General features: G+C 42.5%; 1 protein-coding gene across 5 annotated transcripts in view; it reads left to right on the forward strand.

The window, feature by feature from the left end:
• Nucleotides 1–58: 58 nt before the first annotated feature.
• The window catches only part of Il18r1 (interleukin 18 receptor 1), a 31936-nt gene continuing 6452 nt past the window's right edge, over nt 59–25542 (forward strand). Inside the window, exons 1-10 of one of the 5 annotated variants that reach the window (XM_052193167.1) lie at nt 59–209; nt 528–671; nt 4301–4326; nt 5679–5764; nt 8503–8749; nt 12308–12473; nt 14799–14943; nt 18062–18120; nt 21238–21362; nt 23807–23946. In XM_052193167.1, coding sequence (XP_052049127.1) covers nt 5707–5764; nt 8503–8749; nt 12308–12473; nt 14799–14943; nt 18062–18120; nt 21238–21362; nt 23807–23946 — 940 coding nt within the window. In that variant the 5' untranslated portion in view covers nt 59–209; nt 528–671; nt 4301–4326; nt 5679–5706. The other 4 variants (XM_052193164.1, XM_052193166.1, XM_052193165.1 and 1 more) reach the window with 4 other exon arrangements.

The following is a 25542-nucleotide window of genomic DNA, read 5'->3' on the forward strand; positions in this document are numbered from 1 at the left end:
TCCTGGGTTCTCAGCGCCCTCTGCCGGAAGGGTGTGGCGCCACAGGGCACAGGTGGTTCTTGTGGTAGACAGGCTGCAGGTTCCGGGACGCTCTGAGGCGGTGGCTGTGTCTCCCCGGAGGTCTGGAGCCCTGACACCCAGGCAGGAGAACTCCGGGGGCTTTTTCTATGGCCTCAGGGGTCGGGGTCGGGGTTCTGTGGAGCTCATAGGTGAGCAGGGGAAAGCGAGCGGAGAAACCCGCACAGGTCTGTGCCAGGAGTGCAGGGCTTCCCAGAACTGAAAACTTGAGCGCTCCTGGGTGGAGCCGCCTGTGCTCCAGATTTCAGTCCTCCAACTTTTAACTCCGGACGGGAGCTCCTCCCATCCCGGGCGGTGCCCACCTGAAACCTTAACTTTTCCTTTCTTCTTACTATTCTGATCTTCCTCCCCCAACCCTCCCTCCCCCGGAATCGTCTGGGTTTTGTTTGTTTATTTGTTTGTTTGTTTCCTTCAATAATTCTCTGAGTCGCTTGTTCTCTTTAATCAAGCTCACCGCACCCTCCCTCCCTGTCTGGTGTCACAGTTGTGGACCAGGAGGTATTCAGTCTCACCTGCTAGGCGAATTCTGCTTCCCAGAAGTAAGTGAAGGAGGAACCACTGCCCCGCCCTGTCTGTGGGCCACATCTCTGAAGGTAAGGGCGTCTCTGATGTCCAGTCCTCACTGTCTTCTGCTGTCTGGAGCAAGGAGAAGGGACCACCCACTCCCAGGGGTGCAAGGATCCTGAAAACAAGATCAATTGTGAGTGGAGTGTGTGTGTGCGTGTGTGTCTCTGTGTGTGTGTAACTAGTGAGTACAAATGTTTAGGTTCTTTGTAGAAAGGCATGAAGAGCTGAAACACAGGAACAGCTGGTTTACTCAGTGCTTACCCTCTGCTGAAAGTACTGATAGATGTGCTGTATTCTCCTTGCTTAATCCTCCTAAGAGACAAATGGAACAGGCATTGTCATCATGCTTAATAAATGGGGCGGGGGAGAAAGATTCAGGAATTTATCTAAGAACATCTACAGTTATTGAATCAACGAATGGCCCACTTATGCAGATTTAGGGAATAGTTCGATCTCCCTTACATTTGTACATGTGTGTATGTGTGCACTGATGCATGCACAAGTGCCCACACACATGCACACACACATACACTCACACTCAAGTGCACACACTCACATGCACTCTCTCTCTCTCTCTCTCTCACACACACACACACACACACACACACACACATGCATACACTGTAACCACAAGAATATCTGCTTTAGGCCCACATCATGGAAAAGCAGGGAGCCTTCTCCCAGGCACCTCAGCATAAAGTGGAGGTGCTGTGTGGTAGGTTTAGCTTGGACTGGCAAGCTTCCCTACAAAGCCAAACTTTGTGTCATAGTGCAAGGACTTTAGGGTCCCAGAGGAGAAGAGGGGTAGGGAACACAGTTTGCATGTCCTGTCCCACACTTGTGCAGACACAGTTTGGAAAATGTGGAGATAATAGCAGCAGATATTTTTACACTAAGTGTCCTGACTTTCAATGACTTTCCTGTCCTTAGAGATGGAAAGTCATATGTGCACAGCCTTTGCCTTAGAGCAGAAGGGCAAGGTGTATTCAAGATCATTTGTACCTGACTGTTTCACCTTTCTGTTAATGAAATAAAACACTTACCCATTGGAGACTGTAGCAAAAGGGATTGTGTGTTTACAAAGAGAGCTTTGGAGAGCCTGGCTCAGTGGTGGAGTGCCTGCCTACCCTGTCTTCAGTTCTCACCGGGGGTTGGAGGTGGTGGAGAGTAAAACCTCTCTGGTGTCACAACTTTCACCAAAGCAGTGTTACGGATACCTCAAGGTCATGTTTTGTTAAGCAATGGCTGACACTGAGGTGACTTGTTTACCTGTGAGTCAATGAAACTCATCTGTCAGAGGCTTGGCTGTTCCCTACTCTCCCAGCCTTAAAAACTGAGTGTGTATGCACATGAGTGTGAGTGTGAGTGAGTGTGTGTGTGTGTGTGTGTGTGTGTGTGTGAGAGAGCTTACTGGAAAGCTTTAAGGGGCTTAAAATCTATGAGCTTGTATGAACTGTTTTTACTAGAATGTAGTCAGTTTCCTCATGGTGAGGACCCAAAAAGACAGAATCAGAAACTTGGGATCTCAGGACATGACCACATTGGTACCCTTTGAAAGGACACCCTGGAAGTGCTCCTTGTCTTGGGGGACAGAAATAATGGTCACCTTGCATCTGGCCTTCACTCTACGCTTCCAGATCACAAAACTTTCAGAAGAGAACTTAATTTAATCTAGAGCAAATTTTATGTCATTGGGTAACTAAGTTTGTAACTATCCTATTTATGGGCACACACACACACATGCTTGCACATGAATTAATTTTATATTTATTATGTCAACTATGAATGTATCTAATATGAAATGTACTTTTCTGAGTGCACAGCCAAGACCTGTAGATTGGTGGCTTTCCATCTATTTGCACTGGAATCAGCTGGGAGTTGGAAAAGTCAAGGGCTCAGGCTGACCCCTGTGTGTTTATTGGGCAAAATGTCTGTCAGAACAAGCCTTTGAAGATGCCATGCTTTAAGAATTTAGAGGTGGTGTAGGTATTCAGTGAATTGAATGATCAGTCAGGACTCCCATCTGAATGTATTTTGTGGGTTTGGTTCATTCAATAATTTAGCAAAGAAGCCAACATAAAGTGGCAGTTGCTATGGATAGGTTGGCACAGTGAGAACAGAGAGAAAGTGAGTGTGTTTATGCTTACACACATTTTTGCCTGGGCAGGCACCTGGGCTAGATTTCCCATCATGCTCTAGGAGAGCCTTTACATGATAAATGAATATCAACCAACTTCAAAGGAAAGGTAGCACTATTTGATTGGACAGAGAAATAATTCATAGTTATTTTGGAAGTAGAAGTTTAATTAGGTCCTATTTTCATGGCAAAGAAGTAAATAAAATGTTAGCTTAAAAATAAATAAAATGTAGGAATGAAATCATGAAATTGAGGAATATAGGTAAATGTCTGTGTTACCTTTGAGGGAAATACAGAATGATCTCCACTTTAAAAAAAAATGGAAACACACATACAGGCACACAACAAGAGTGTTGACTTGTGTGCATGGTCATAAAAATTTTCTATATGGTAATATATCAAAAGAGAAATTAAAGAAATTGGGTAGAATTCCAGACATTGGGGAACTGGGAAAGAATCACTTGCGATGGGCAAGTTGGCAATCATGAAATGAAACAGCTAGTATTATGTGATCATTTTCCTCATTTATAATAAAAAAAATGCAGATTCGGATACAACAGAGGCCCTGTTCCAGCTCATCAGCCTCGTTAGATATGAAGAGTTGGGCAGAGCATGGTGCCCTGGGTGTGGCGGAAAGTGTCTAGCGCTCTTGGGGCAGGTTGACGCTGCCAAGATGTTTCTAGAATGTGGCTGGGCAGCCTGCATTAATCATGCCTTCGGCCTCTCTCTGTCCCACCATATCACAACACCAGTAAAGTGATAAGAAATAAGGACATCGTTAAGAGCCAGCATCTACATGACATTATCATCTAGACGTTTTGAGCAGGAACACTTTAGCTCGGGAAGGTAGACCTGTCGATCCCTCCTGTGGATAAAGGCTAGGTGTGGTGGAGTGCCCACAGTTGTTAAGCCGATAAAGGAAAGACTTGAAGACTCAGATTCGGACAGCCTCGTGCCCACGGTTGTACTCCATGAAAACTTGAGATATACTACCTTAGGAATGAAGACAATCATGGGTTATTATATAAGAGAGTTTATTTTGTAAGTGATAGCACATGCTCATGAAGGAATCCAAGGATCATTAAAATAGCAAGAGCAGAGAAAAGAAGCACAATAGCATATCAGAGTACAGCCCACGACTCCACTCACACAGCAGTGTGGTTAGCATGGATGTTTTAATATGCTAAGATCTTAACACATCTCATGTTGAAACTTTTATCTTAGAAGAGTGTTAAATGATTGTGTAATTTTATTCCTTGTTGAAACTTACATTGAAAAAAAGAAAGAAGGAAGGAAGGAAGGAAAGAAGGAAGAAAGGAAGGAAAACAGATAGTGCCAGCCTGTGCCAGCTTTAACTGAAGAAATGGCACCGGGAAATTTGTATTCTACCCAAGTCAGACATATCAGACAGTAATAAAGGTATCAGAGTGGGCGGCAGAGGTTTCGAGTTGCGCATTGTTCTAATTTGGCTCTGAGCGGCTGGTACTTTCCATGAACAGACCTTTTGTGTTTCAACAGTGTTCACCACCATCCCTTGCAAACTGGTAAGTGGTTTGGGCAGGTTTACAATAAACCTTTCCTGTGGTTGAGGAGGTAGGATGGGATGTGAGCCACCGATGGGCCTTTCTCTAGGTTTTAAGGCTGCCAGGTTCCCAGATGTCTTCATTCGTGAACATTAGATACTGTGATCCCTCAAGGCTTCTGGAGGAAGCCACATTACCCTCTGTGTTTTGGGAATGGACCAACAGTTTTTGGGATGCTTTTTGTTCAAGGTCCCAGAGTGTTATCAGACTGGGATTCTAGTCCGTTCTGTGTGCCTCTGACAGAACCGATCACTTCATGTCCTGCTGTGTTCCTTGGGACCAGAGTTCCTTTGAGGCAGTGGAATGGAAGAGGCAGGCGGTTCTGTAAACAGGAAATGAGGGATTATTTGTGAAGATTTTAGCCTGAATGCCTGAGGGAAGAGCCCTCTTCTAGTCTGCATCTCTTGCTCATATTAGAATGGCAAAGGTTGGGCTGTTCTAGGATCAAAGCCCAGTTTGGGAAGAGTAATGCCCTGGGGTCACAGTCCTGTGAGGAGCATTGTACCTACAGGAAGCTGCTACTTATCTTACCCCGTTCCTAAAGTGAGCATAAGGGGTAGCCAGTGCTGGCCTGTACCCAGGTCATACTCTCCTCTAGGGACAGTGCTCCAGGGACAGTGGTCACTGTGCTCCAGGCCTTGCGCAAGCTTTGCTGTTGAGCAGGGCAACATTACTCTTAGACTTTTGAAACTTTCTGAAATCTCAGAACTATGAAACAGTGAGTCAAAGTAAGCTTTTCTTTCCCCTGCTCCCACCCTCTATCACACCACACACCCACACCCACACCGACACACACCACCTCATACCCTTCCACAGACACACAACATACACAGCACAACTACACCCCTCCAAATATGAACAACATGCACACAACACATACAATACACCTACACATAACACCCCCCCCTACACACTCACAACATACCCACACACTTCTGCACAGGTGGAACTGGCATTCATACCTCAGTACGTCATGGATTGTTTAATCAGTAGAATCACATAATTTTTTTTCCTAGAGTGTAGCTTGGACCCTGGAGGCAAAGTTTACTGCATCAGGTTAAAAGATATCAGGCCCTATCGTACTAAAAAAAAATGTTGAATGATTATGTTTTGTGGGAGCTAAAATTTATTGCCTTGAACTTTATTAGTTCTATGTGGCTAAAAGTTTGGTACACCGGTGATTATTTTAGAAGATATGAGATATTGCTGGAGTGCTTTTGTCTATGTGCCCTGAGAGTGTTTAAACATCTGTTGTAAGGTGGAATTGGTTTGTTTGAGGGTGTAAACTTAACCTTCTATTATTCTTTCTCTAGAGATACCATTCGAAGCAGAAGCCTGAACATGCGTCACGACGAATTAACCTTGGCACTCTGCGTTCTCATTGTTGAAAGTGTCTCAAGTAAGTGGGGTGTAAACACTCACAAACAACCATGCTGGAGAGGTGGAGGAAATCATGGGGGCTTGTTTTTATTTATGGCTGATACAGTTACTGAAGTTGCCTAATTTATTTAAGATTTAGTGACTTCATATTTTACTTCAGAAGTCTGAGAAATACTTGCTGTTCCTGGGGTAGAGAAGGGAAGAGAACTGGGAACAGACCAAATAAAGATGTGCAGATCACTCTGTGGAGAGGCAGGGGCTTCACACGGAATTCTACTTTAGAAGGAAAGGGTATCTCTCACCTATTCCTGATTGCCATTTGAAATAGAAGAAGAAAACAATTATATTCTTTACTGGTTTTAGACAATTTTATATAGCTTCTGTTTCCTGAACGGATAGCAAAAATTCCTTTATTTTAAAATGAATATTCAAATGGAAGTAAACAGAAAATACTTTCCAACTCTTAAAAATCACCAAAGTCCTAGAAAAAATAAGAAAGAGAAAGGCTGGACTTGACTCTAAAGGGAGCATCAGAACAGGTTAGACAGAACGTTTAACTTATGAGCTGTGGTGATTTGGAGATCTTCTCCAAGTGGAGACAGATTGGAAGGTCCTGTTCTTTGGCAAGAAGCCCCATGGCTGAGGAACTTTGGCACAGAACTTGGAGGAGAAAGGGAGCAAGTCAGTTAATTTACTTCAGGATGTTATGCCCAAAGGGGTATATCCAAAAAGGCCATAGCCTTTACTTTGAGAATTATTGAGAAAGGAAAACAGAGATTAGCTATGGCTTTGTTTGTATAATACATATCCAGTCTGGAGGTATGCTTATGAATGGACCCATGCGTTGTTGGCATACTGTGTGCCACACACTGCAGTGATACTCAGATCTAAAGAACACTCATTCTTCTTGGTATGAAATGATTTCTTAGGGAGTACTGAGCAAGACCGCAAAGGACAAGGTGTGTGCCATGTGTCCCATGCTTGATAGACACGCATCTGTCACCTGTTCCTGATTGCCATGAAACAAAATCAGCTCTGCGTCCTGTTAGCTCTGGGGCACAGTTTCTAGCTCCCTGTTCCTTTGTCGGCTTAAGAAATGCCTTTCACGAATAGGAATTGATACCATATGTATCAATATTTTATATGTGGAATTCATTTAACTTTTTGGCACAGGCCTCTCACAGTTGTCTGCATAGAACAACTTAAACCTCTGACTTTGTCCATGGAAGAACAGGACTGACTGTTCACCCAGTCCATGCGCCTTGACTTCTGTTCATTTATATAACATAGAGCATCACATCAATCAACAAAGTGAGGCTGTAATGCTAAATGCAAGAAAAGGTACTTTAAGACGTGAGGCTTCTCATAATTACACATTTCTCACTTCCTACTGCCCACTATTTTTTTTAAATGGAGGCCATCTTCAAAAAGGAATTCATGCATTCATCAACCAAAGTACAAGTACTTATGTTTGTAGCAGGGTTGTTTCTTAAATGAATCAACAGTTGGAACCTAGGATAACTTCAAATGTCCAACAGATTCTTTTACAACAATCTAAGTCCCCAATACATGCACAATGCATAGTCTAATCATGGTATGGCTGAGCCCTGCATAATAATGAGGAAAGAGCTCATATTGCATGCAGGAAAACTCATGTGTGGAGGGATCCAGACAGAAGAGAGCACATATACTGTATAAGCTGTAACCCTGAGTCTGTAAGGCACTGGGGGAAGTTATTGAAGTACTAAAGACTGTTGTTTTGAATGTCAAGGAACAAGCATGTTGGGATCTTGAGATGGAGAATAGAGATTATGTTACAAGCACCAGCAAGAGGCTGAGACTCAGTGGCATTCTTGAACTGACATTTGAACCACTTCCTCCTTCTGCTGTGGTTAACATTAAGTTAACACCCTTCTGAATGTTGCTCTGAACAATAGACCCTAAAAACAGAGACATCATTTTTGTGTATGGTCTTAAGGAAATACTGCACATACTTAACAGACTGTGATTTTCTAAATGAGGACTTAGGGCATTCTAGATCCAGTGGGGTTGAGAACTGTTCGACAATTCCAATTTAGAACAGAGGGCCACTCTTGGGAGATGAAAAAAAATAATAGATACATTTCCAAAGCTAAAGGATCAGAGCAGAGAAACAGGGAGACAGGAAGAGAAAGGGATCCAGTATAGGGGGTGGTCTGCACTCATCAGTTCTTGGTCAGCTACGTGGAAACATGGCGCCATGGGGCCTTAGCTACCCAAGAACTCCATTATCTCTCCCAAACCTCCCCAGAATGGAGTAGACAGACTGGTTAAGCACAAGGGACATGAGACCTACTATGACTGAGTTGAAGATGTACACCCATGTTTCTTGTCTTTCCCATGGAGAGTCCATGGTGCTGACATTTTGAGGGAATATGATGATCCTATGACTTCTATGTCTTCCATTAACAGTAAGTTATAAAGCGTCATACTCTGAACATGTGGCCTCAATGCCTCTGAGAGAAAGCTGGTTAAGCTCTTCAACTCTCTGTCTAGGGGAAGCTGCCAGCTTCAGTTTCAGCTTGGTTCTGAAAGTGTCTTCTCTCCGGTAAGTCTTCTCTACAGAGAGAAGACTGCACAGGAGTGTGATGCTGAGATTTCTCATATCTTTCTCATTTCTTTTGCTTTTTATACTGGTGGAGGGAGGCTCAGTAAAAAAAAAAAAAAAATTCACTCTTGTCCTGTTTTATCTCCCTTTCTTATTTCAATCTGCTGCAGAAAGTTGTATTCACCGATCGCAAATTCACGTGGTAGAGGGAGAACCTTTTTATCTGAAGCCCTGTGACATATCTGCACCCGTGCACAAGAATGAAACAGCCACCATGAGATGGTTCAAAGGCAATGCTTTCCATGAGTATAGAGAGCTGAACACCAGGAGCTCTCCCAGAATTGCTTTTCGTGGTCACGCTTTGGAATTCTGGCCAGTTGAGCTGGACGACGAGGGAACGTACTTTTCTCAAGTGGGGTGAGCCAGCCAATTTGTTTTAACATATTTCCCAAGACTCTTGACCTTGGCTCAGAAAGCCAACTACACATTTGTAAGCTCTGGTAATCTATGCAGTTTTCCCTCTCCTTTTCTTTCTTCAACAGGAAACAAACATTTCATTGCAGACACATTAAGCCTATCACTCTGTATTTATATATTTTTAGTGATTTTTTTTATTGAATGTTAATGAGATGTCCTTTGGGGGACTCTTGTTAATGATAAGCAGAGAAGAAATTCAGGTGGGTTTAGTAGTGAGGACTTCAGATGATATGGCGCCTGAGTCGGGGAAGGCGGGGGTTGCCTCCCGCATGTCCTATTCAGGCTTCAGAGAAAGGGGAGGATTTACAGGAACACATCCTAGTCTAGATTTTGGAGGTTCCTGGGAAACAAGAGGCAGAGTTACTGGGGGAAGATACAATTGTTACTCACTCATAAGCTAATAGACAAAGTGAATGAGTGAGTGTGTGTGTGTGTGTGTGTGTGTGTGTGAGAGAGAGAGAGAGAGAGAGAGAGAGAGAGAGAGAGAGAGAATGCACATATGTGTGCACACACATGCACATGCACACATGTATGGGCAAACATTCTTTATATACACTTGACATTGACCTATAAAACACCATTCAGGGTTAGCTGGGCGGTGTGTCACTGTGCTGCTGTGAGATGTAGCAGATTTCCTTTAGAAACCTTCTTTATTCTAGAGTGAACCCTGATCATTATCAGTGCACCTTAGAGAAAGAGAAGTGAGATTTCACAGCAAAGCCTCCTTTTTGCTCCTGTGGCTTTTCACAAAATGGGGTCATAGTTGTTTATTAGACACAGAAGCTTCCGAGCATCAGAAATGAGTTGTAGAACTTGGTTTTTTAAACAGTGCAGTCAGTATATGTGATATTTTTAAGGGAGAGAATTATAATACATATGTTTTAACTGCATTTTTGTAGAGTGAGTTAAAATGAATGGGGAAGAACAACGGCCCCTGACCGCACTGTCATAGTTGCATGCCCATGACTTAAAGACATGGGCATTCTGGACAAGGTGGGAAGAGCCCTTTGAGGGGAAGAGGTATGTCTGGTCATCCTGGGGAGAAGATGGAGACTGGGTGGTTGCTATCTATTTTTCTGATTTGGAGGGCAGATAACACAACCTGTATTAGGAAGCAAGAGTGGGACCATCAGGATGAGGGGGATGAGCAGGCAGCATGGAGACTCAGGGAGACGGGAGCATTAAATGGCTCAAGAGTATTTCCGACACCCCTGAAGTGTGCTGGAAGGTGGTGAGGCAAAGGTGCACAACCCGGTGAGGAGGAGGAAGCTTTGACAATGGTTTTGAGGTAACGGAGCTTCCACATGGAAGGGGGTGCTTTGAATGTCTTTAGATATGGTTCAGATAGAAGAAGAACCCACTGCCTGCATCACTTTTTAAGAAGGAAATTAATGCTGACTAGCATTTATGAGAGCATCAGAGGGAGGAGAGAGGGCTTTGTGGTTAAGAAAATGCACTCCTCTTGCAGAAGACCTGAGTTCGGTTGTAGCACCCATGCTGTGTTGGGTGACTCACACAATTGGAACCCCAGCTCTAGGCACCAGGGCCTCTTCTGGTGTAAAGCACTGACACTTACACACTTACACATGTATATACACATAGTTGCATATGCACATGATTTTAAAAACTAAAATCTTTTCAAAAGGAAAGAAAATAAGCTAAGAAGGAAAGTCTCACAGAAGAGAGTTTTCTCTAGTAGAGGTGAAGAAATGAAGGTAGGAGCCCAAGACTGGTACACCAAACAGTTATACTGGAGCCAGAGAGAAGATAGCAGGCCTTTCCTCTTTAATTCTTCCTTTCTTCCCTCCTTCTCCCTCTCCCTAATATCTTCCTCTTTCCTTCCTTATTGGTCTCTCTCTCTCTTTCTCTCTTTCCTTCTTAGTGCTTTAGGTTGCTGCTGATGGAACCCACGATTGTGTGCATATTAGGCAAGAGTTCTACAACTGAGTCACCAGCCACTGAGCGGGGTTTCTTAAACCCTATCGAGCAGCATCCAGCCAGAGGGCGGGGCCATGATAATTAGAGTGCCATTGATTCACGGCCACGGGTGACAGGGAAGTGTGTGTGTGTGTTTTGCGGGGGAGGTTTCTTAGATTTTGACATTCTTGATATCAGTTTCCTGCTAGCTTTTGAGCTTCCTCTTTGACAGCGAGGGCAAGTTTTGCCAGGTTTAGCAATCCTAAGGGGTTCCTACACACAGCAGTCACTCTGTCAAGATGTGCTGAATGTTAGGAATTGAGAATTGCAGAGGTAGAAACCAGTGTGATCTGAGAAGGAGTTTTAAGAAGAGGCCACTGCCAATGGGAAGCTGAGCTCTTTTCAAGGCCAAGTAGCTCCACTAGGCATGGCTACCAGTTATTGCTTTTCAGTGCATGATAGTCTGCTACTGCTCTAACCCTGGCTGATTTCCTCTATGTTGAACTACAAGATAAAGAACAAGGTGTCGGGGAGTGTGAAAATGTAGTATTATACCAACCACTTCTGTCTCTTAGGGGCAATGTGCATTTCCTCCTGGTTCCAGAGAGAGAGAGAGAGAGAGAGAGAGAGAGAGAGAGAGAGAGAGAGACTTGTGTGACCATGGGAAAGTTGTTTATTACTCACATGAACATTAGGGAAATGGCCATTCTCCCTTGCATCCAACCACTGTAAAATATCTGGGAGTCGGAGCAATAGACCTCTTTGCTGTCTCCTGTCCATCTCATTGTAGATATAAAGGGGACCTGTGAAAACCCAAGTGTATATACATTTCCCAGGTCACAGGAAAGTTTAACTATATACGTTACTTTTGGGATGTGGACCCGTATGTCACATGCATCGTGTGAGCAAATATACAATTGAAAATGCTTTCACTTTTAAAAATGCTGTTGTTTAAAAACATGTCATTTAGCACCATCTTCAAGATGGCTGGTTTTTGAGAAGAGCTCCGAAAGCCCACCTTTGCTTGGTCATTCAAGGGCTGCGCCCAGCTCTGACTTATTCAATAGTAAGGAAAGTCCATAGAATAACATGCCTTAAGAAACAGGACACACTGTGCAGATGCACACACCATCAGGAGGCAAGGTTGGAAGCTGCTTATAGATCTCTTGAAACTAAGACTATCCTCTTATTCTGGTCTGTAAATCTCTGAATTTGTCCAGCACTGATGATAAAGTTTAAAACATTAATTGTGCTTCAATCCATGCCAAATGGCTGCCTGTGTGTAGTCCATTTGGTATGTATGTGTGATGTGTATGTGGTATGAACATGGTATTGTGATGGTGTGTGTGTGTATGTGTGTGTGTGTGTGTGTGCATGCGCGCATGCACATGTGTTTTTAAAAACTGCCCTGGAGTGTAATCTTTCACCCCATGACAGCTCTGAACCAAGGGGTGGCAGAGAAAAACATACACATCAATGATTAAACCTCTTCATATAGGAATTAGGGTAAATAGGAAGATTGGAAGAAGTTGCTAAATCTCTTCAGTTGTTATAAAATCCCTCTGTACCTTTATTTCTTAGAAATGATCGTCGAAATTGGACCTTAAATGTCACCAAAAGAAACAAACACAGCTGTTTCTCTGAAAAACTTGTGACAAGCAGAGATGTTGAAGTTAAGAAATCTCTGCGTATAATATGTGAAAATCCTAACTATGAAGAGCTGATCACCCACACATCACTGTATAAGGTAACACGTTGAAAATCAACTAAAGCAATGGTCTAAGTCCGCGTGGCTGACCTGGCCTGTGTGAGGAAGTGTTCTGTATGGTTATTATAAAGAGCCAATGTATGCAGTAAGGGTGGCCTGGAAGTAGATGTTCAGTTCACAGCCACTGCTTCTTCTCTCCTGTTTTTCCTTCATTGTCCTTCTATTTAATTAAACCAGTTTTGGGAGAGCAAGTTTAAATTCTTCGTCTCATTTTATTTTGCAACGTTTAGATACTGAAACATAATTGTATATGTTTTCTAAATATTTGAGTTTACTTTATAAAGGTGAGAGACAGAAAATGAAAAACAAAGAGCAAAAAAATCGCTCCTAATCCCTCAGCTGTGCTCCTTTCCTTACTAGATGAACCTCTGTCCTTCGACGTGGTGTGTTCTGCTGACTGCCCTCTTTGTTTTCTGACTAAAATGATGTCATTACTCATTCACACCTCTCTTTGAACAACCTTCTTTCAAACCTGGCCTGCACTTTTGCATGGACTTAATTTAAACTAACTGAACTCATTGTTATTAGACACGTCTAACTTTCCTGGGTCCTTCAGTTATTTACAGATTATAATGGATGATATTTTTATAAACCTTTGGGTGATTTATGATTAATATTGTAATAATGTGTTTAATCATTCAAGAAAATCTCCACATATAGATTACTGCACCAGAGATAGGTTAATTGATTGCCCTACCCTCTACCTCCCTTCATTACGTTTCCCTAACATGAAAAATAATACTTTCAGAAGGTTAAAAGTTTGACATCAAACATTTCAGAAACTTGGTATGTCTTCCCGCTGTTCTCTTAATGACTCTAATTTAAATGTGTGGACTATATCCCAATAGAGCTTCTCTTGTGGATAGCCTGTGTGGTTTCTGTTTGCTTCCTTTGTGGGCCTTTCCCTTATTGGGTTCTAAGAGCTCTTTGAAAAGATGCCACAGAGGAGCTTTTCACACTTGAGACCCACATTTATCATGTATAAAACAGTATATACATTCACATTTGTGCACACATACGACATTACCTGTGCCATATCTGTGGAAGAGAAAACCTGAACTGCTGACCCTGTCAAAAGCTGCACAGGGGGATTTGTGGAGTCCCTGGCGATTTCCTTTCTGTAATGTCTTGATGTGTGAGGTAGCAGAGGAGCTTCCTATATGAAATATTTTCAAAACATATGACTCAGTCTTGAATTTACCTGCCTTCTTTTCCTGTTAAATATACACATTTTGCAGTACATGTAAATTAGGGAGTCTCAGTTTCTGGGTTTTAAAGGAAGTCCCAACACACAAATACCTAAATATAGGAAATGCATGTTTCTAGGTCTGTTTGTGGTTCAACAGCTGACCTTATGGCTAAGCACGCTCAGACTATGAGGTATCTGTGATCTTCCTGAGGTACAAGGCAGCTGAATCAGAAAAGGTCTGATTGGAACTGAAGTCAAAGACCTCTAGAATTTTGTATATATCAAAAAGAATCTGCTTGGATATTTTAAAATGCTACTTATACTCAGAAACACTTTGCAGATATGAGGTACCCATGGGCACTTTGTAAGACATTTGGGTGACTGCCTGGGTCTAGCTACAGAGGCCCTCAGCAGCGTCCAGCAAGAGGCAAGTCTACAAGCATTAGGCTCTCCTTGCTAGGGATGTGCAGGAACAGAGTCACATGATCAGTTCGTTTTTCAGATCTTCTCTTCTGATAATTCCTGCACTGTCCAGGACCTGCGAGTGGCTGATCACAGGCTGGTTTGTAGATGGTGGCTATGTTATTGTTATTATTGGTTACTGTAACGTGGAGAGAAAGAGAAAGATTGAAGTTTGCCTATGGATGTGGCCACCTATGCCGTTTGGTACAGGACATCAAGAATCCAGAGTGGGCAAGCGCTGCTCAGTCCTCTTGAGTCGTCCTGTCCATGTTCCCATTGACCCTCCCCTTACACACAGAATTGGAGTCGAAGTGTCATGCAGAGGGGTGTGTTTCCTGAGTAGTCTTCACCTAAGCAGGGACTTTGCTCTTAATTGTTCTGTCTCTGTTTCTGTTGGTCCATCTCTCTCTTTGTATGAACACCGGGTAATAGGGGGGATGAGAGCCCACTCTTCATTAGTGGCAATGATAACAGGGCACTTTACTGCTCTAATGGAAGCAAGGGCGAGGTGCTGGGACACCTACTTAGGGGCTGCTGGCCATCTGTTGTGTTTCCCTTTATCTCTAAAGATCTTAAGCGTTAGGGATGTGAACAATTAAAACTATGCCGCCTTTAGTGTCTTAAAGTATTTTAACTTGCCTTGACAAAACCAGAACTGTAAAGAAATATCCAAAACCCCAATGATCCTGAAGGATGCCGAATTTGGAGATGAGGGTTATTACTCCTGCGTGTTTTCTATCCACCATAACGGGAAACAGTACAACATCACCAAGACTGTCAATATAACAGTTATTGAAGGTAAGGGAAAGTTTGTGGAAGAAGCAAACACCAGTGAAAGAAGCAGGCGCTTGCTTTTATCATGCAGTTACTTGGGGAGGAGAGGGTACCTTCTTGGGTTTGAGAATACAACGCCACTTGAAATCTAAAGTTTGAAAGCTTTATCTTGGGCACCCATAAAAGCAACTAAAAACACATTTTCTTAGCAGCAAACATAAGCTTACGTGGATGAACCTCTTGTAAGTAAGCATGTTCTTGTTTAGAATTTGAGTAATTTGCAGGACCTTATTAAACTTCCGCTTTCATTTAACAAATATTTATTGAGGTCACAAATATTTATCAGGGACTCTATTCAATAAGCTGTACTTAGTATTGGGAGGCAAAGGACACAGGAGAATTCACCAAAGCCAGGGATACACTGTAGTCAAGAAATTTTATGCCAATCTAGAGAGGCACTAGGCACTTCAGCTGTAACTATATGAAACGGGTTGTCAGGGAGGCTGAAGGGTGTGCTGTGTAGATGAAAGGCAGGTGCTGAAGGCTTTTCCAGGTCTGGATCTTGGAGGGACAGTGCTCTGAAGGGGCGGAGCCTGCTAGGAGAGCAGCTGGCAGCTGGCAAAACAAGGATACCATGTGCTAGTTGGAGGGGAGCTTTGCACAGAGCCCAATTTGCCCCAAGCCCAGAGGACAATCAAAGACTTAGGACTCTATGGTGACAGGGACCTGAGAGGCAATTTAACTGAACTGCACTGCATGGGGATATACTTCAGATGGCACAGCCAAAAACCTGCCATCTATTACCGTTTTGGGAACTTATAGGGAAATTTGAGTGTGCAATTATCTTGGTAGGTTTCCTAGAGTCCATTTTGCCACCTTTAGCTTTTCCTGACAGATTTTCATCTGCTTTTGAAAACTTCACAGATGGTCTGTTCCTCTATGAATGCTCCTCCAGTTGTTGGAAGATATTTGGTATGACCATGACCCTAATTATGACCTTCTCCACTACTGTCCCTGTAATCTAGAACTCAGTGCGAATGACACATTTAACCAAACCCACAAGCTCACAGATTGCTCCAACACATCCACTGTACTGACATGTTTCTTCTGCACGTCACCTGATACTTTTTGATAGCTGTCCCGTGTTACTGTTAGAGCAGAGCACCTCAAGACTTAGTGTCCTGAACAAGTGCACACCTTGATCTAGAGTTCTGGAGGTCACAGGTCTGAACAAATTTATAGGGCTGAAGTCAAGGGCTGCAGTATTGTATAGTTTTGGAGAGTGTGTGGGAAATATATTTCTGCCTTTTGCTAGTATCCAGGGGCTATCTATCTTAACTACATACTACTTTATCCTCAAGCCCAAGAGCACACACACATGTTCCAGTCTTTTCATTTTTCTTCATCTTCTTCTATTCCTCCCCCACTACTTCTATCATTATATGCATTTCCCAGAGTCTGACATTTCTGACTTTCCCATGAAGACATATTTATACCATGATTTGATAATATAATTTTCCTTTCTCCAATTGCTTAAGCAATCACACATATGAATTTCTTTCGGCCATATTCTTCTGCTAGAACAGAGTGCCATGGACTCAGCCAATTATAAATCATAGAAGTTTACTTGGCTTGCAGTTCTGGAAAATTCCAGACCAGGGACCACCTGTGAGTGTGTATCTATGATGTGCTGTGTGGTTCAGGACATCAGATGTCATTCTGTCTGTATCACCTGCCAATTGCCTTGAGACACATCTCTTGCTAATGTTGCTGGACTAACTCACCATGGAGCTTCTAAGATCAGCCTTTCTCTATCCCCATGTGTTAGGGGTATAGGCATATGCAGTCATGCTTAGCTTGTTACATGGGTTTTGGGGATTCAAACTCAAGTCTCCTCCTAGCACATCAACCATTTCTGTCTACCAAGTCACTTCCCCATCCCTGAAGATCTCCACTTGACTGGAGAGTAAATGACTATGTATGAGACAGGAAGCCTGGGCGGCGCTCATTGTTTTAATCAGGAATGTACCCCATAACACCTAAGTCCACGTTGACAATAATGACATAAATAGGTGAAGCTTATATACTTCAGGTTAGGACCAGAGATCACTAGGGACAGTAATGGCGCTGGGTCTACAGGTTTGTACAGCAGGGTTGGGTAGAAGTAATGCACCCACGACAAGGTTAGGGTTGGAGAGTTCACACCCTCAGGAGTAGGATTGGTGCCTGGGAGGAGTGCTTCACATGGCTCATCTAGTTCTGAAATATTCTGTTAAGTCCATCAGTGAGAGAAGGATAGACTTAGGGAGGTGCGTAGAGTAGGTAAGTTCTTCCCAGTGTCTGTCCATCTTTTATGATCTAAACATCTGGTCCTCTCAGTACCTGGCAGCAGTCTCCCTGGATGAGATGTTTCTTTAGCTTCAGGTTCACCGAGCACAAGCCAATATTTGACTTCAAAGGACTCTAGATGGACAATGCTTTCTGCAATGGGATCATGCAGCTAATGGGCAACAAAGGTTTCATAATATGAGCTGTGTTAATAAAGAGTTAATAAGATCATGACAGAAGCCAATATGTAGCAATGACTGAAGCTACCCGAGGATAAAACTCAAAACCTAGTGGGGCTCCTGATACCACAGTTGGAGCTGAAACTGGTCCATGTTATGTTTCTGTATACATAGGTGCCCGTGGCATAATTTGGTTTATAAACTAGGCACAGCAGCAGAGTAACAACAATAATTAATAATAAAATGTAACAATATGCAGAAGCAAAATTGTCAAAGTTGCTACATTGGTGCTTTGTGACCATGATGAAACAGAGCACAGGTTATTTGAAAACAAGTACCATGATACTGCAATGATTAGGCCGGTGGTAGAGAACACAAGGATGATTGAGGGGATGATTCATGTCCTAGTTTGGATGGATGGGGTGGAAAACTGAGGATGGCACACAGTTTCAAAACTACAAGTTGGTTATTTCAAGTTAATGTTCTATTTAACATTTTTTGGTGCACTTAAACCACAGCAAATAAAATCATGGATAATCATGAAATGCAGTATTAGAATCTCTGTTCCATGGGACGATCACATCCTAACAGACATTCTAATGCTTTTCTGTTTGTTCGTTTTATTTTACTTTTAGGGGAGAGTAAAATCACACCAGCTATTTTTGGATCAAAGTCTGAGAAGGTTGGTGTAGAGCTAGGTATGTTTTTTTTTTTTAAATATTTTTATTTTCTGTATTCTTTGTTTACATTCCAAATGATTTCCCTTTCCCGGATCCCCCCCCCCCATATGTCTCATAAACCTTCTTCTCTCCATCCATTCTCCAATCAACTCCCTCCTTTTTTTCTTTGTCCTTATATTCCCCTCCAATGCTAGATCAATCCTTTCCAGGATCAGGACCTTCTCCATACTTCTTCATGGGAGTTATTTGTTATGCAATTTGTGCCTTGGGTATTCAGGGCTTCTGGGCTAATTAATATCCACTTATCAGAGATTGCATTCCATGTGTATTCTTTTGTGACTGGGTTACCTCACTTAGGATGATATTTTCCAGATCAAACCATTTGCCTAAAACTTTTGAGAATTCATTGTTTCTAATTGCTGAGTAGTATTCCATTGTGTAAATATACCACATTTTCTGTATCCATTCCTCCTTTGAGGGGCATCTGGATTCTTTCCAGCTTCTGTCTATTATAAATAAGGCTGCTATGAACATAATGGAGCATGTGTCTTTATTGCATGCCAGGGAATCCTTTGGTATGTTTTACAGTGTGTGCTTTCTGAACTTATAAATGGGGCCATTATCGAGTTTTCAAGAGTAAATCTGGCTCGTTGTTGGTTCATATGACTTATTTTATATTTATTGAGGAATATTACAAAATGAGGAAAAGCATGCCACTGTTTGACTATTGAATCTCCTAGACCAATCAAATGACACTTCTGTTCAAAATCAGTGGGGCTGTCTAATGGTTTGTAGACTACACTCTCAGCCATGGTTTTAGTCCCCTCCTATTTTTCCTCTATTGACCTTTCAAAACATGAAAATTTGGTAATAATACTCTGTAGAGATAAATCAAGCTTGTTGTATAGTTTAAATATTTGGCCGTAGATGGAATTGGCAGTACTTTCAGGATCTCTCACCCTTCCTAATGCTGTTACCCTTTAATACAAGTCCTCCTGTTATGGTGACCTCCTCCCAACCGTAAAATTGTTTTGTTGCTACCTCATAACTGTAATTTTGCTAGAGTTATAATGTGAATATCTGACATGCAGAATGGCCTTAGGCAACCACTGTGAAAGGGTCCTTTAATCCCTAAGGGATCCTGCCCCACAGGTTGAGAGTTGCTGGTCTAGACAGCTCTTATAATGTGTGTACAATTAGGTAATTTTTTTCAAATATAAAAACAAGGAAGAAATGGAATACATTTGCATATTCTAAACCAGATATTGAGCTAAGTGTTTTGAAAGACATTTTCCTACCAAAGTACAGGAATGTTGCCTCCGTAGTAGCAACTGAATAACTGGCACTGTACAGGCCAAACAACTCATCATTGTCTCAGTCTGCTCAGAACTCAGCTGAGGTGGCTGGGAGCAGATGTGCTATATCCAATCTGTCGTGCACTTAAATAGCCAGGGTCAGAGAGAATTATATACTCATGCTGGTTGTAAACCTTTGCTGCTAGAACACCCTTCTGAAGGTGTGAGCTGAGACCACACATGGGGATGCATAGGTGCATGTGAGGACCTTGAAAAATCTGGCAAAGTAAAAGCTTTCTGAATGCACAGTGGCAGGAAATTCCAAATCAAAGCCGCAAAGAAGCCAAGATGTTTCCAGGAACAGTCAATGGAGCTGACTTGTATAACCCCACTGTGTGCTCCGTCCGGAGAACACATGCACACTGTGTGCCAGGCATGCGTGCGTCCCTTCTGCGCACCGCTGTGGGAGAGGACCGAGCACCTCATCCCAGATGTGCATTAGGAGGTTCGTGCCCATTACTGTGCTTATAAAGGCCTGTGGTCTTATAGAAACAAAATGGTTTAATTACAGAAAACAAAACAAAACCAAAAAAATCAGATAACAAAACCTTTAGTGTGCACCTCCTGTCATTCCTGAGCTTATGTTAACGCAATGAGCCCCTGGATTGCATTGTGTTGGAGTCTTTCTTTTTTAAATTGGCTGTTTGAGGTATAGAGTTGAATTTTATTTTTTAAAAAATTGTTGGAGGAATTTTAGTTCAGGATCAGGATAGAATTTCTGAAAGGTCCCTAAATACATTTCTGCCATTTTGTATTACATATTTATGTAAAGTTGTGTTTGCTTTGATGATTATAAAATCAAAATGTGGACATTTCTAAGTAACATTGTAGATGCTTCAGAGCATGAATTGCCAATTATTCAGCCAATGTTTAGTTCTTTACATAAAAAACAAACAAGTACACATTTCATTAGCATACAGATTTGCTTTTATCTTTAATAAAAATGGTAAAATTATGTGTATTACAAAGAATTGCTTTAAAATAAATTTTCTCGTGTCTTATTTTCAGCCAGTGCTTAATTCATATATCTATCCAATTGGCCCATATACTCAAGTACACACAATTTGTTAGCTGCAAGGGAGTCATGAATCCCTTACATCCTGGCTGAGCGACACTTGCTGTTCTATGGCCCTACCGGAAACATCTGCAAGTAGTCTCTGAAGCTTCATGCTACCCAAGCCCTTAGGGAGCTGTGCAGCTACCCCCATATCCCACAGAACTGGTCTCTCTGCTCTGCGTGTGTGTGTGTGTGTGTGTGTGTGTGTGTGTGTATGTGAAGGTTTGGGGGACCCCTGCTTACTTCACTTCCATGATGCTCCTCACGAATCGAATGGCTGTTCATGTTTACTTACCTGGGGGAGAGCTTTCCTAACAATGCTTTAATCTCACCATTTCTTGCTCTTTCCCCTGAGAGGCAATGCCCTTCTTTTTTTAAGTAATTGGTTTCTATGTATACCTATCTCGTTTTTCTGGTCGTTTAAGAGAGACATTGACTAGGAACTGTCTACTAATTTGAAGATTAGTGCACTGACCCTCTAAATTATAATAATTAATGCAAAGGTGAATATTTAAAGAGAAGTCAGTTAATTGCTTGGCGATGGCTAGTCGTTGCTGCATAATTCTTCTCCATTATTGTAATTTTTAAAAATGTAAAGCGAAGTGCCTCGTCAGTTTTCTTTCCTTAATGTGGTGCTCTTTAATAATCAGCCACACACTGATTGTATTTGAAACATCTACTGAGTTTTGAAATTCAAAACTGAGACTATAAAATCCTACCTAGGAAAATATGTAGAGCTGAACTGCAGTGCTGTACTGAATAAAAATGACCTGTTTTACTGGAGCGTCAGGAAAGAGGACATCTCAGACCCTAACGTGCAAGAAGATAGGAAGAAGACAACATGGTATGTATGTACACGTAACATGAGATGCCATGGTGCATGCTGTAAAACTCACATGTGCACACAGCAGAAGAGAGGCTGGGCTCCTGGGTGGCTGATGGGAAGTTTAAGTTAGCTTTAATTGTAATTATAATTTGCTTATCATAATTATTACCATGTTCCAACATGACGATCATGCAGACATTTTCTGTACATATCTAAGCTTGAAGAAAGAAATTTCTTGAGAATGTTAGTATTTTTAGCATTGTTTTATAAAGGTACCAGTTAGTCAGAGTCTGGGGGGAAGTCACCAAGCTCCTCATAAGAAAGCAATCAAAGGGCGCCATAGTTTCTTGGATTTTTGAAAACTATGTCAAGTGCTTTATTTTTTATTAATGTGCCACAAAAGTAAAAATGGCATATGTACTCAAACTCAGGTCTTCTCCAAGAGCAGTCTGTTCTCTTAACCATTGAGACTATCTGGTTGATGTGGCTTTGATGTTATTTGTCATCTCTTGCGCTCCTACAGGAGTCTGACTCCCAATGTCTTTTGAATATATAGAGAATGGAAGAATGAAGCCACTTTGTCCTTCAGAGTGTGAGGCCTCTGAAATGTTGTTTGACTGGACTGGGTAGTTGTCTTGGTCAGGGTCCTATTGCTGTGAAGAGACATCATGACCATGCCAACTTAATCTTTTTTAAAAAAAAGGCATTTACTCCACACTTTGTCTCAGTATTTACTCCCATGGGTATTTTGTTCCCACTTATAAGAAGGACCAAAGCATCCATACTTTGGTCTTCCTTCTTCTTGAGCTTCATGTGGTCTGTGAATTGTATTTTGGGTGTTCTGAGCTTTGGGGCTAACATCCACTTAGTGAATACATTTGTGACTGGGTTACCTCACTCAGGATGATATTTTCTAGTTCCATCTATTTACCTAAGAATTTCATGAAGTCATTGTTTTTAATAGCTGAGTTGTACTCCATTGTGTAAATGCATCACATTTTCTGTATCCATTCCTTTGCTGAAGGACATCTGGGTTATTTTCAGCTTCTGGCTATTGTAAATAAGGCTGCTATGAATGTAGTCACCAAACTCAGACACAATTGTGGATGCCAAAGGCTGCTATGAATGTAGTCACCAAACTCAGACACAATTGTGGATGCCAAGAAGTACTTGCTGACAGGAACCTCATATAGCTGTCTCCTGAGAGGCTCTGCCAGAGCCTGACAAGTACAGAGGTGGATGCTCACAGCCAACCATTGGACTAAACACCACTGTGTCCCCAATGGAGGAGTCAGAGAAAGGACTGAGGAGCTGAAGGGGCTTGCAACCCTGTAGGAAGAACAACAATATCAACCAACCACACCCCCCAGAGCACACAGGAACTAAACCACCAACCAAAGAGTACACATGTAGGGACCTATGGCTCCAGCCACATATGTAGCAGAGGATGGCTTTGTCAGGCATCAGTGGGAGGAGAGGCCCTTGGTCCTGTGAAGGCCTGATGCCCCAGTGTAGGGGAAGGCCAGGGCGGTGAGGTGGGAGTGGGTGTGTGAGTGGGGGAACCCTCATAGAAGCAGGGGGAGGGGGAGGAAATATGGAGGTTGGGAGTTAATTGGGAAAGGGGATAACATTTGAAATGTAAATAAAGAAAATATTCAATAAAAAAAGGCATTTAATTGGGGCTTGCTTACAATTTCAAAAGCTTAGTCCTCTTGGCAGGGGGTGGGCTGAGAGATACAAGGAGACACAGTACTGGAGAGAGAGCAGAGAGTTCTCCATCTGCTGGCATCTGCTGGCGACAGGAGCTAGACTCTGGGCTTGGAAAGGGCTCTCTGAAAGCTCGAAGCTGACCCCCAGTGACACCTTCCTCCCAAAGTCTATACCTCTTAATCCTTTTAAATGATGCCACTCCCTGGTGAACAATTATTCCAATCTATAAGCCTGTTGGGGGCTATTCTTATTCAAAACGCCCCAAGAGTGAAGTTCCTGTGCTTGAATTCTGATAGCTTTAAAGCCTGAAGGAGCGGCCGCACACATCTGTCCACAGGCGCTGCTGCCGTGGTACAGCCTGGCTCAGAGGCGCTGCTAGGGCGTGTGCCATGCCTTTGGATTGTAAGCTAAACAGCAGCATCCTTTCTTCCTCCATTCTGGCTACCCAAGGTTCACTTACAGCAATGAAAGCTGCAGCTGCAGAGCTGGCGGGCCACAGTTAGTGGGAGTGATGGTGTGGAATGAATTCCAAGTCGGTGTGAGGGAGAAAAAGGGGGAAAAGGTACCACTCTGAGTTCTGCTGCTTCTCTGAGGAGCAGGAAACTAATTTTAATTTTAATTCATACCAGAAACAGAGACATGGCTGATGCTTCCTTTCAATATTTTAAACGTATAAATTCCCTTCTTCTGGGTATTCCCTTCTTACAGCTCACGAACAAAGCCTGTTGCTAAATTATCTTCTTACGTTACAGGACTTACGAAGGCAAACTTCATGCTTCAAGAATACTGAGATTTCAGAAAATTACTGAAAACTATCTCAATGTTTTATATAATTGCACTGTGACCAATGAAGAAGCCACAGACACCAAAAGCTTCATCTTAGTGAGAAAAGGTACAAGGCACGCTGCTCTTCTGACACGCTCTGTGCTGGCTCTCTGTGTGATTTCAGTCGGTCTCAACAACGAGCTTCCATAGATGAGGAGGCCCATTCCAGGTCACAGCCCCAGGTGACAAAAGCCACAGCTTAGAGGTCTAGATTCCCCACTTCCCTCCCACCGGCAGCTCCTCCATCACCCTCTCTTGTCATGTGAGCATCAGTTGTGTGGTCTGTGCACTTGTGAAACAGAAGCAGGCTAAGCTGCTTCTTCTGATACCTGATGCTTTTCGTATTTCCTGGGCACTGCTCAGCACCAGCTCAGCACCTCTCACAACCTCAGAGCCTCTGCCTCTCCTTGCTCTTCTCAATTCACGTCTGTCACCTGGGGAATAGGATCTTCTGTCTCTGGAGCATCAGGAATTCAAAGATCTCTCTCAAAGATGTAGGAACCCCAGAGCATGACTTCTAAGTGTTTGCTTATTAAATATACATTATTGTTTACTTAATGGAATGACTGATTTTACTGGAGAGATTATCTCTTCAAAGTGAGCCACACAGGAGGGTGAATCTTTAGTGAGGCTTATACTATCTGATATGGAAATTCCCACACCGTTAGTATTTCCTCCTGGAGAACAAGTGAAAGAAAAGGAAAACGATAATGCATATGAAAGGAGTTAGTGTAGCACTGTCTACATTTACAAAAAATTAGAATCATTATAAAGATTAGTATACTATGAATCAATAAAGAGTTCTTGGTCAAATGAGGAAATGAAATGTGATTGACATTTAACTGCAACTACATAAAAACATTGGGGTTGAAAGGCTTTTCATATTTCTCTGAGTATGGATGGTAAACACGTGTACCACATGTGAGCCTGGTGTCCATATAAGCTAGAAGAGGGAGTCAGATTTCCCCTAGAACTGAAGTTACAGGTGGTTGTGAGTCTCCAAGAAGATGCCGAGTAAAGCAAACCCTGGACCTTAGTGCCAAATGCTCTCAACTGTTGAATCACCTCTCTGCCTCCCCAGAGGGTTTTGACACTCAGCTATCACCACTTTCTTGGATGGCTATTAAGAATTATTAATTTTTATACCCCTCTTTACTCTTTTGTGTTTATCTATGGTGAATACAAACTGAATAGATCTGGGGGACACGACTCTTTGTTTTGAAGAGTATATTGCCTAAAATTTTGTCAAAACTTTAGTGCTGTGTGTCAGGCACTGTTAGACACTCCGTGGGAGTGTTTTGCTCATTAGCAACTGTAAACTAAGCAGGAGGCTCATTTATTATTTGTACTTTGCACATGAAGGGATTAGAAGCCTTGAGGATCCGCTCCTAAAACACAAACCAACTGATGCAGTCATACAGGAAACTCAGATTTTCTCTATTCAGTGTGCCCCCGTGCAAGACAACATACTGCTTGCTCATCCAATAACAGCCATTCTTGATCCAGTCCTATGAGCCCCACCCTAACCTGTAACTGCTTCAGAAATCTAAATTCCACAGGTCTGGATGGCCTGAGCGGCTGTTGTTCTACTGCATGTCTTTGGATATCCTTGAACATGTTTACAAGTTGAACTAAAAAGCTTTCCCACCGTAGACTACCAGCA

Source organism: Apodemus sylvaticus, chromosome 9, assembly GCF_947179515.1.
Source record: "Apodemus sylvaticus chromosome 9, mApoSyl1.1, whole genome shotgun sequence".
Lineage (NCBI taxonomy): Eukaryota > Metazoa > Chordata > Mammalia > Rodentia > Muridae > Apodemus > Apodemus sylvaticus.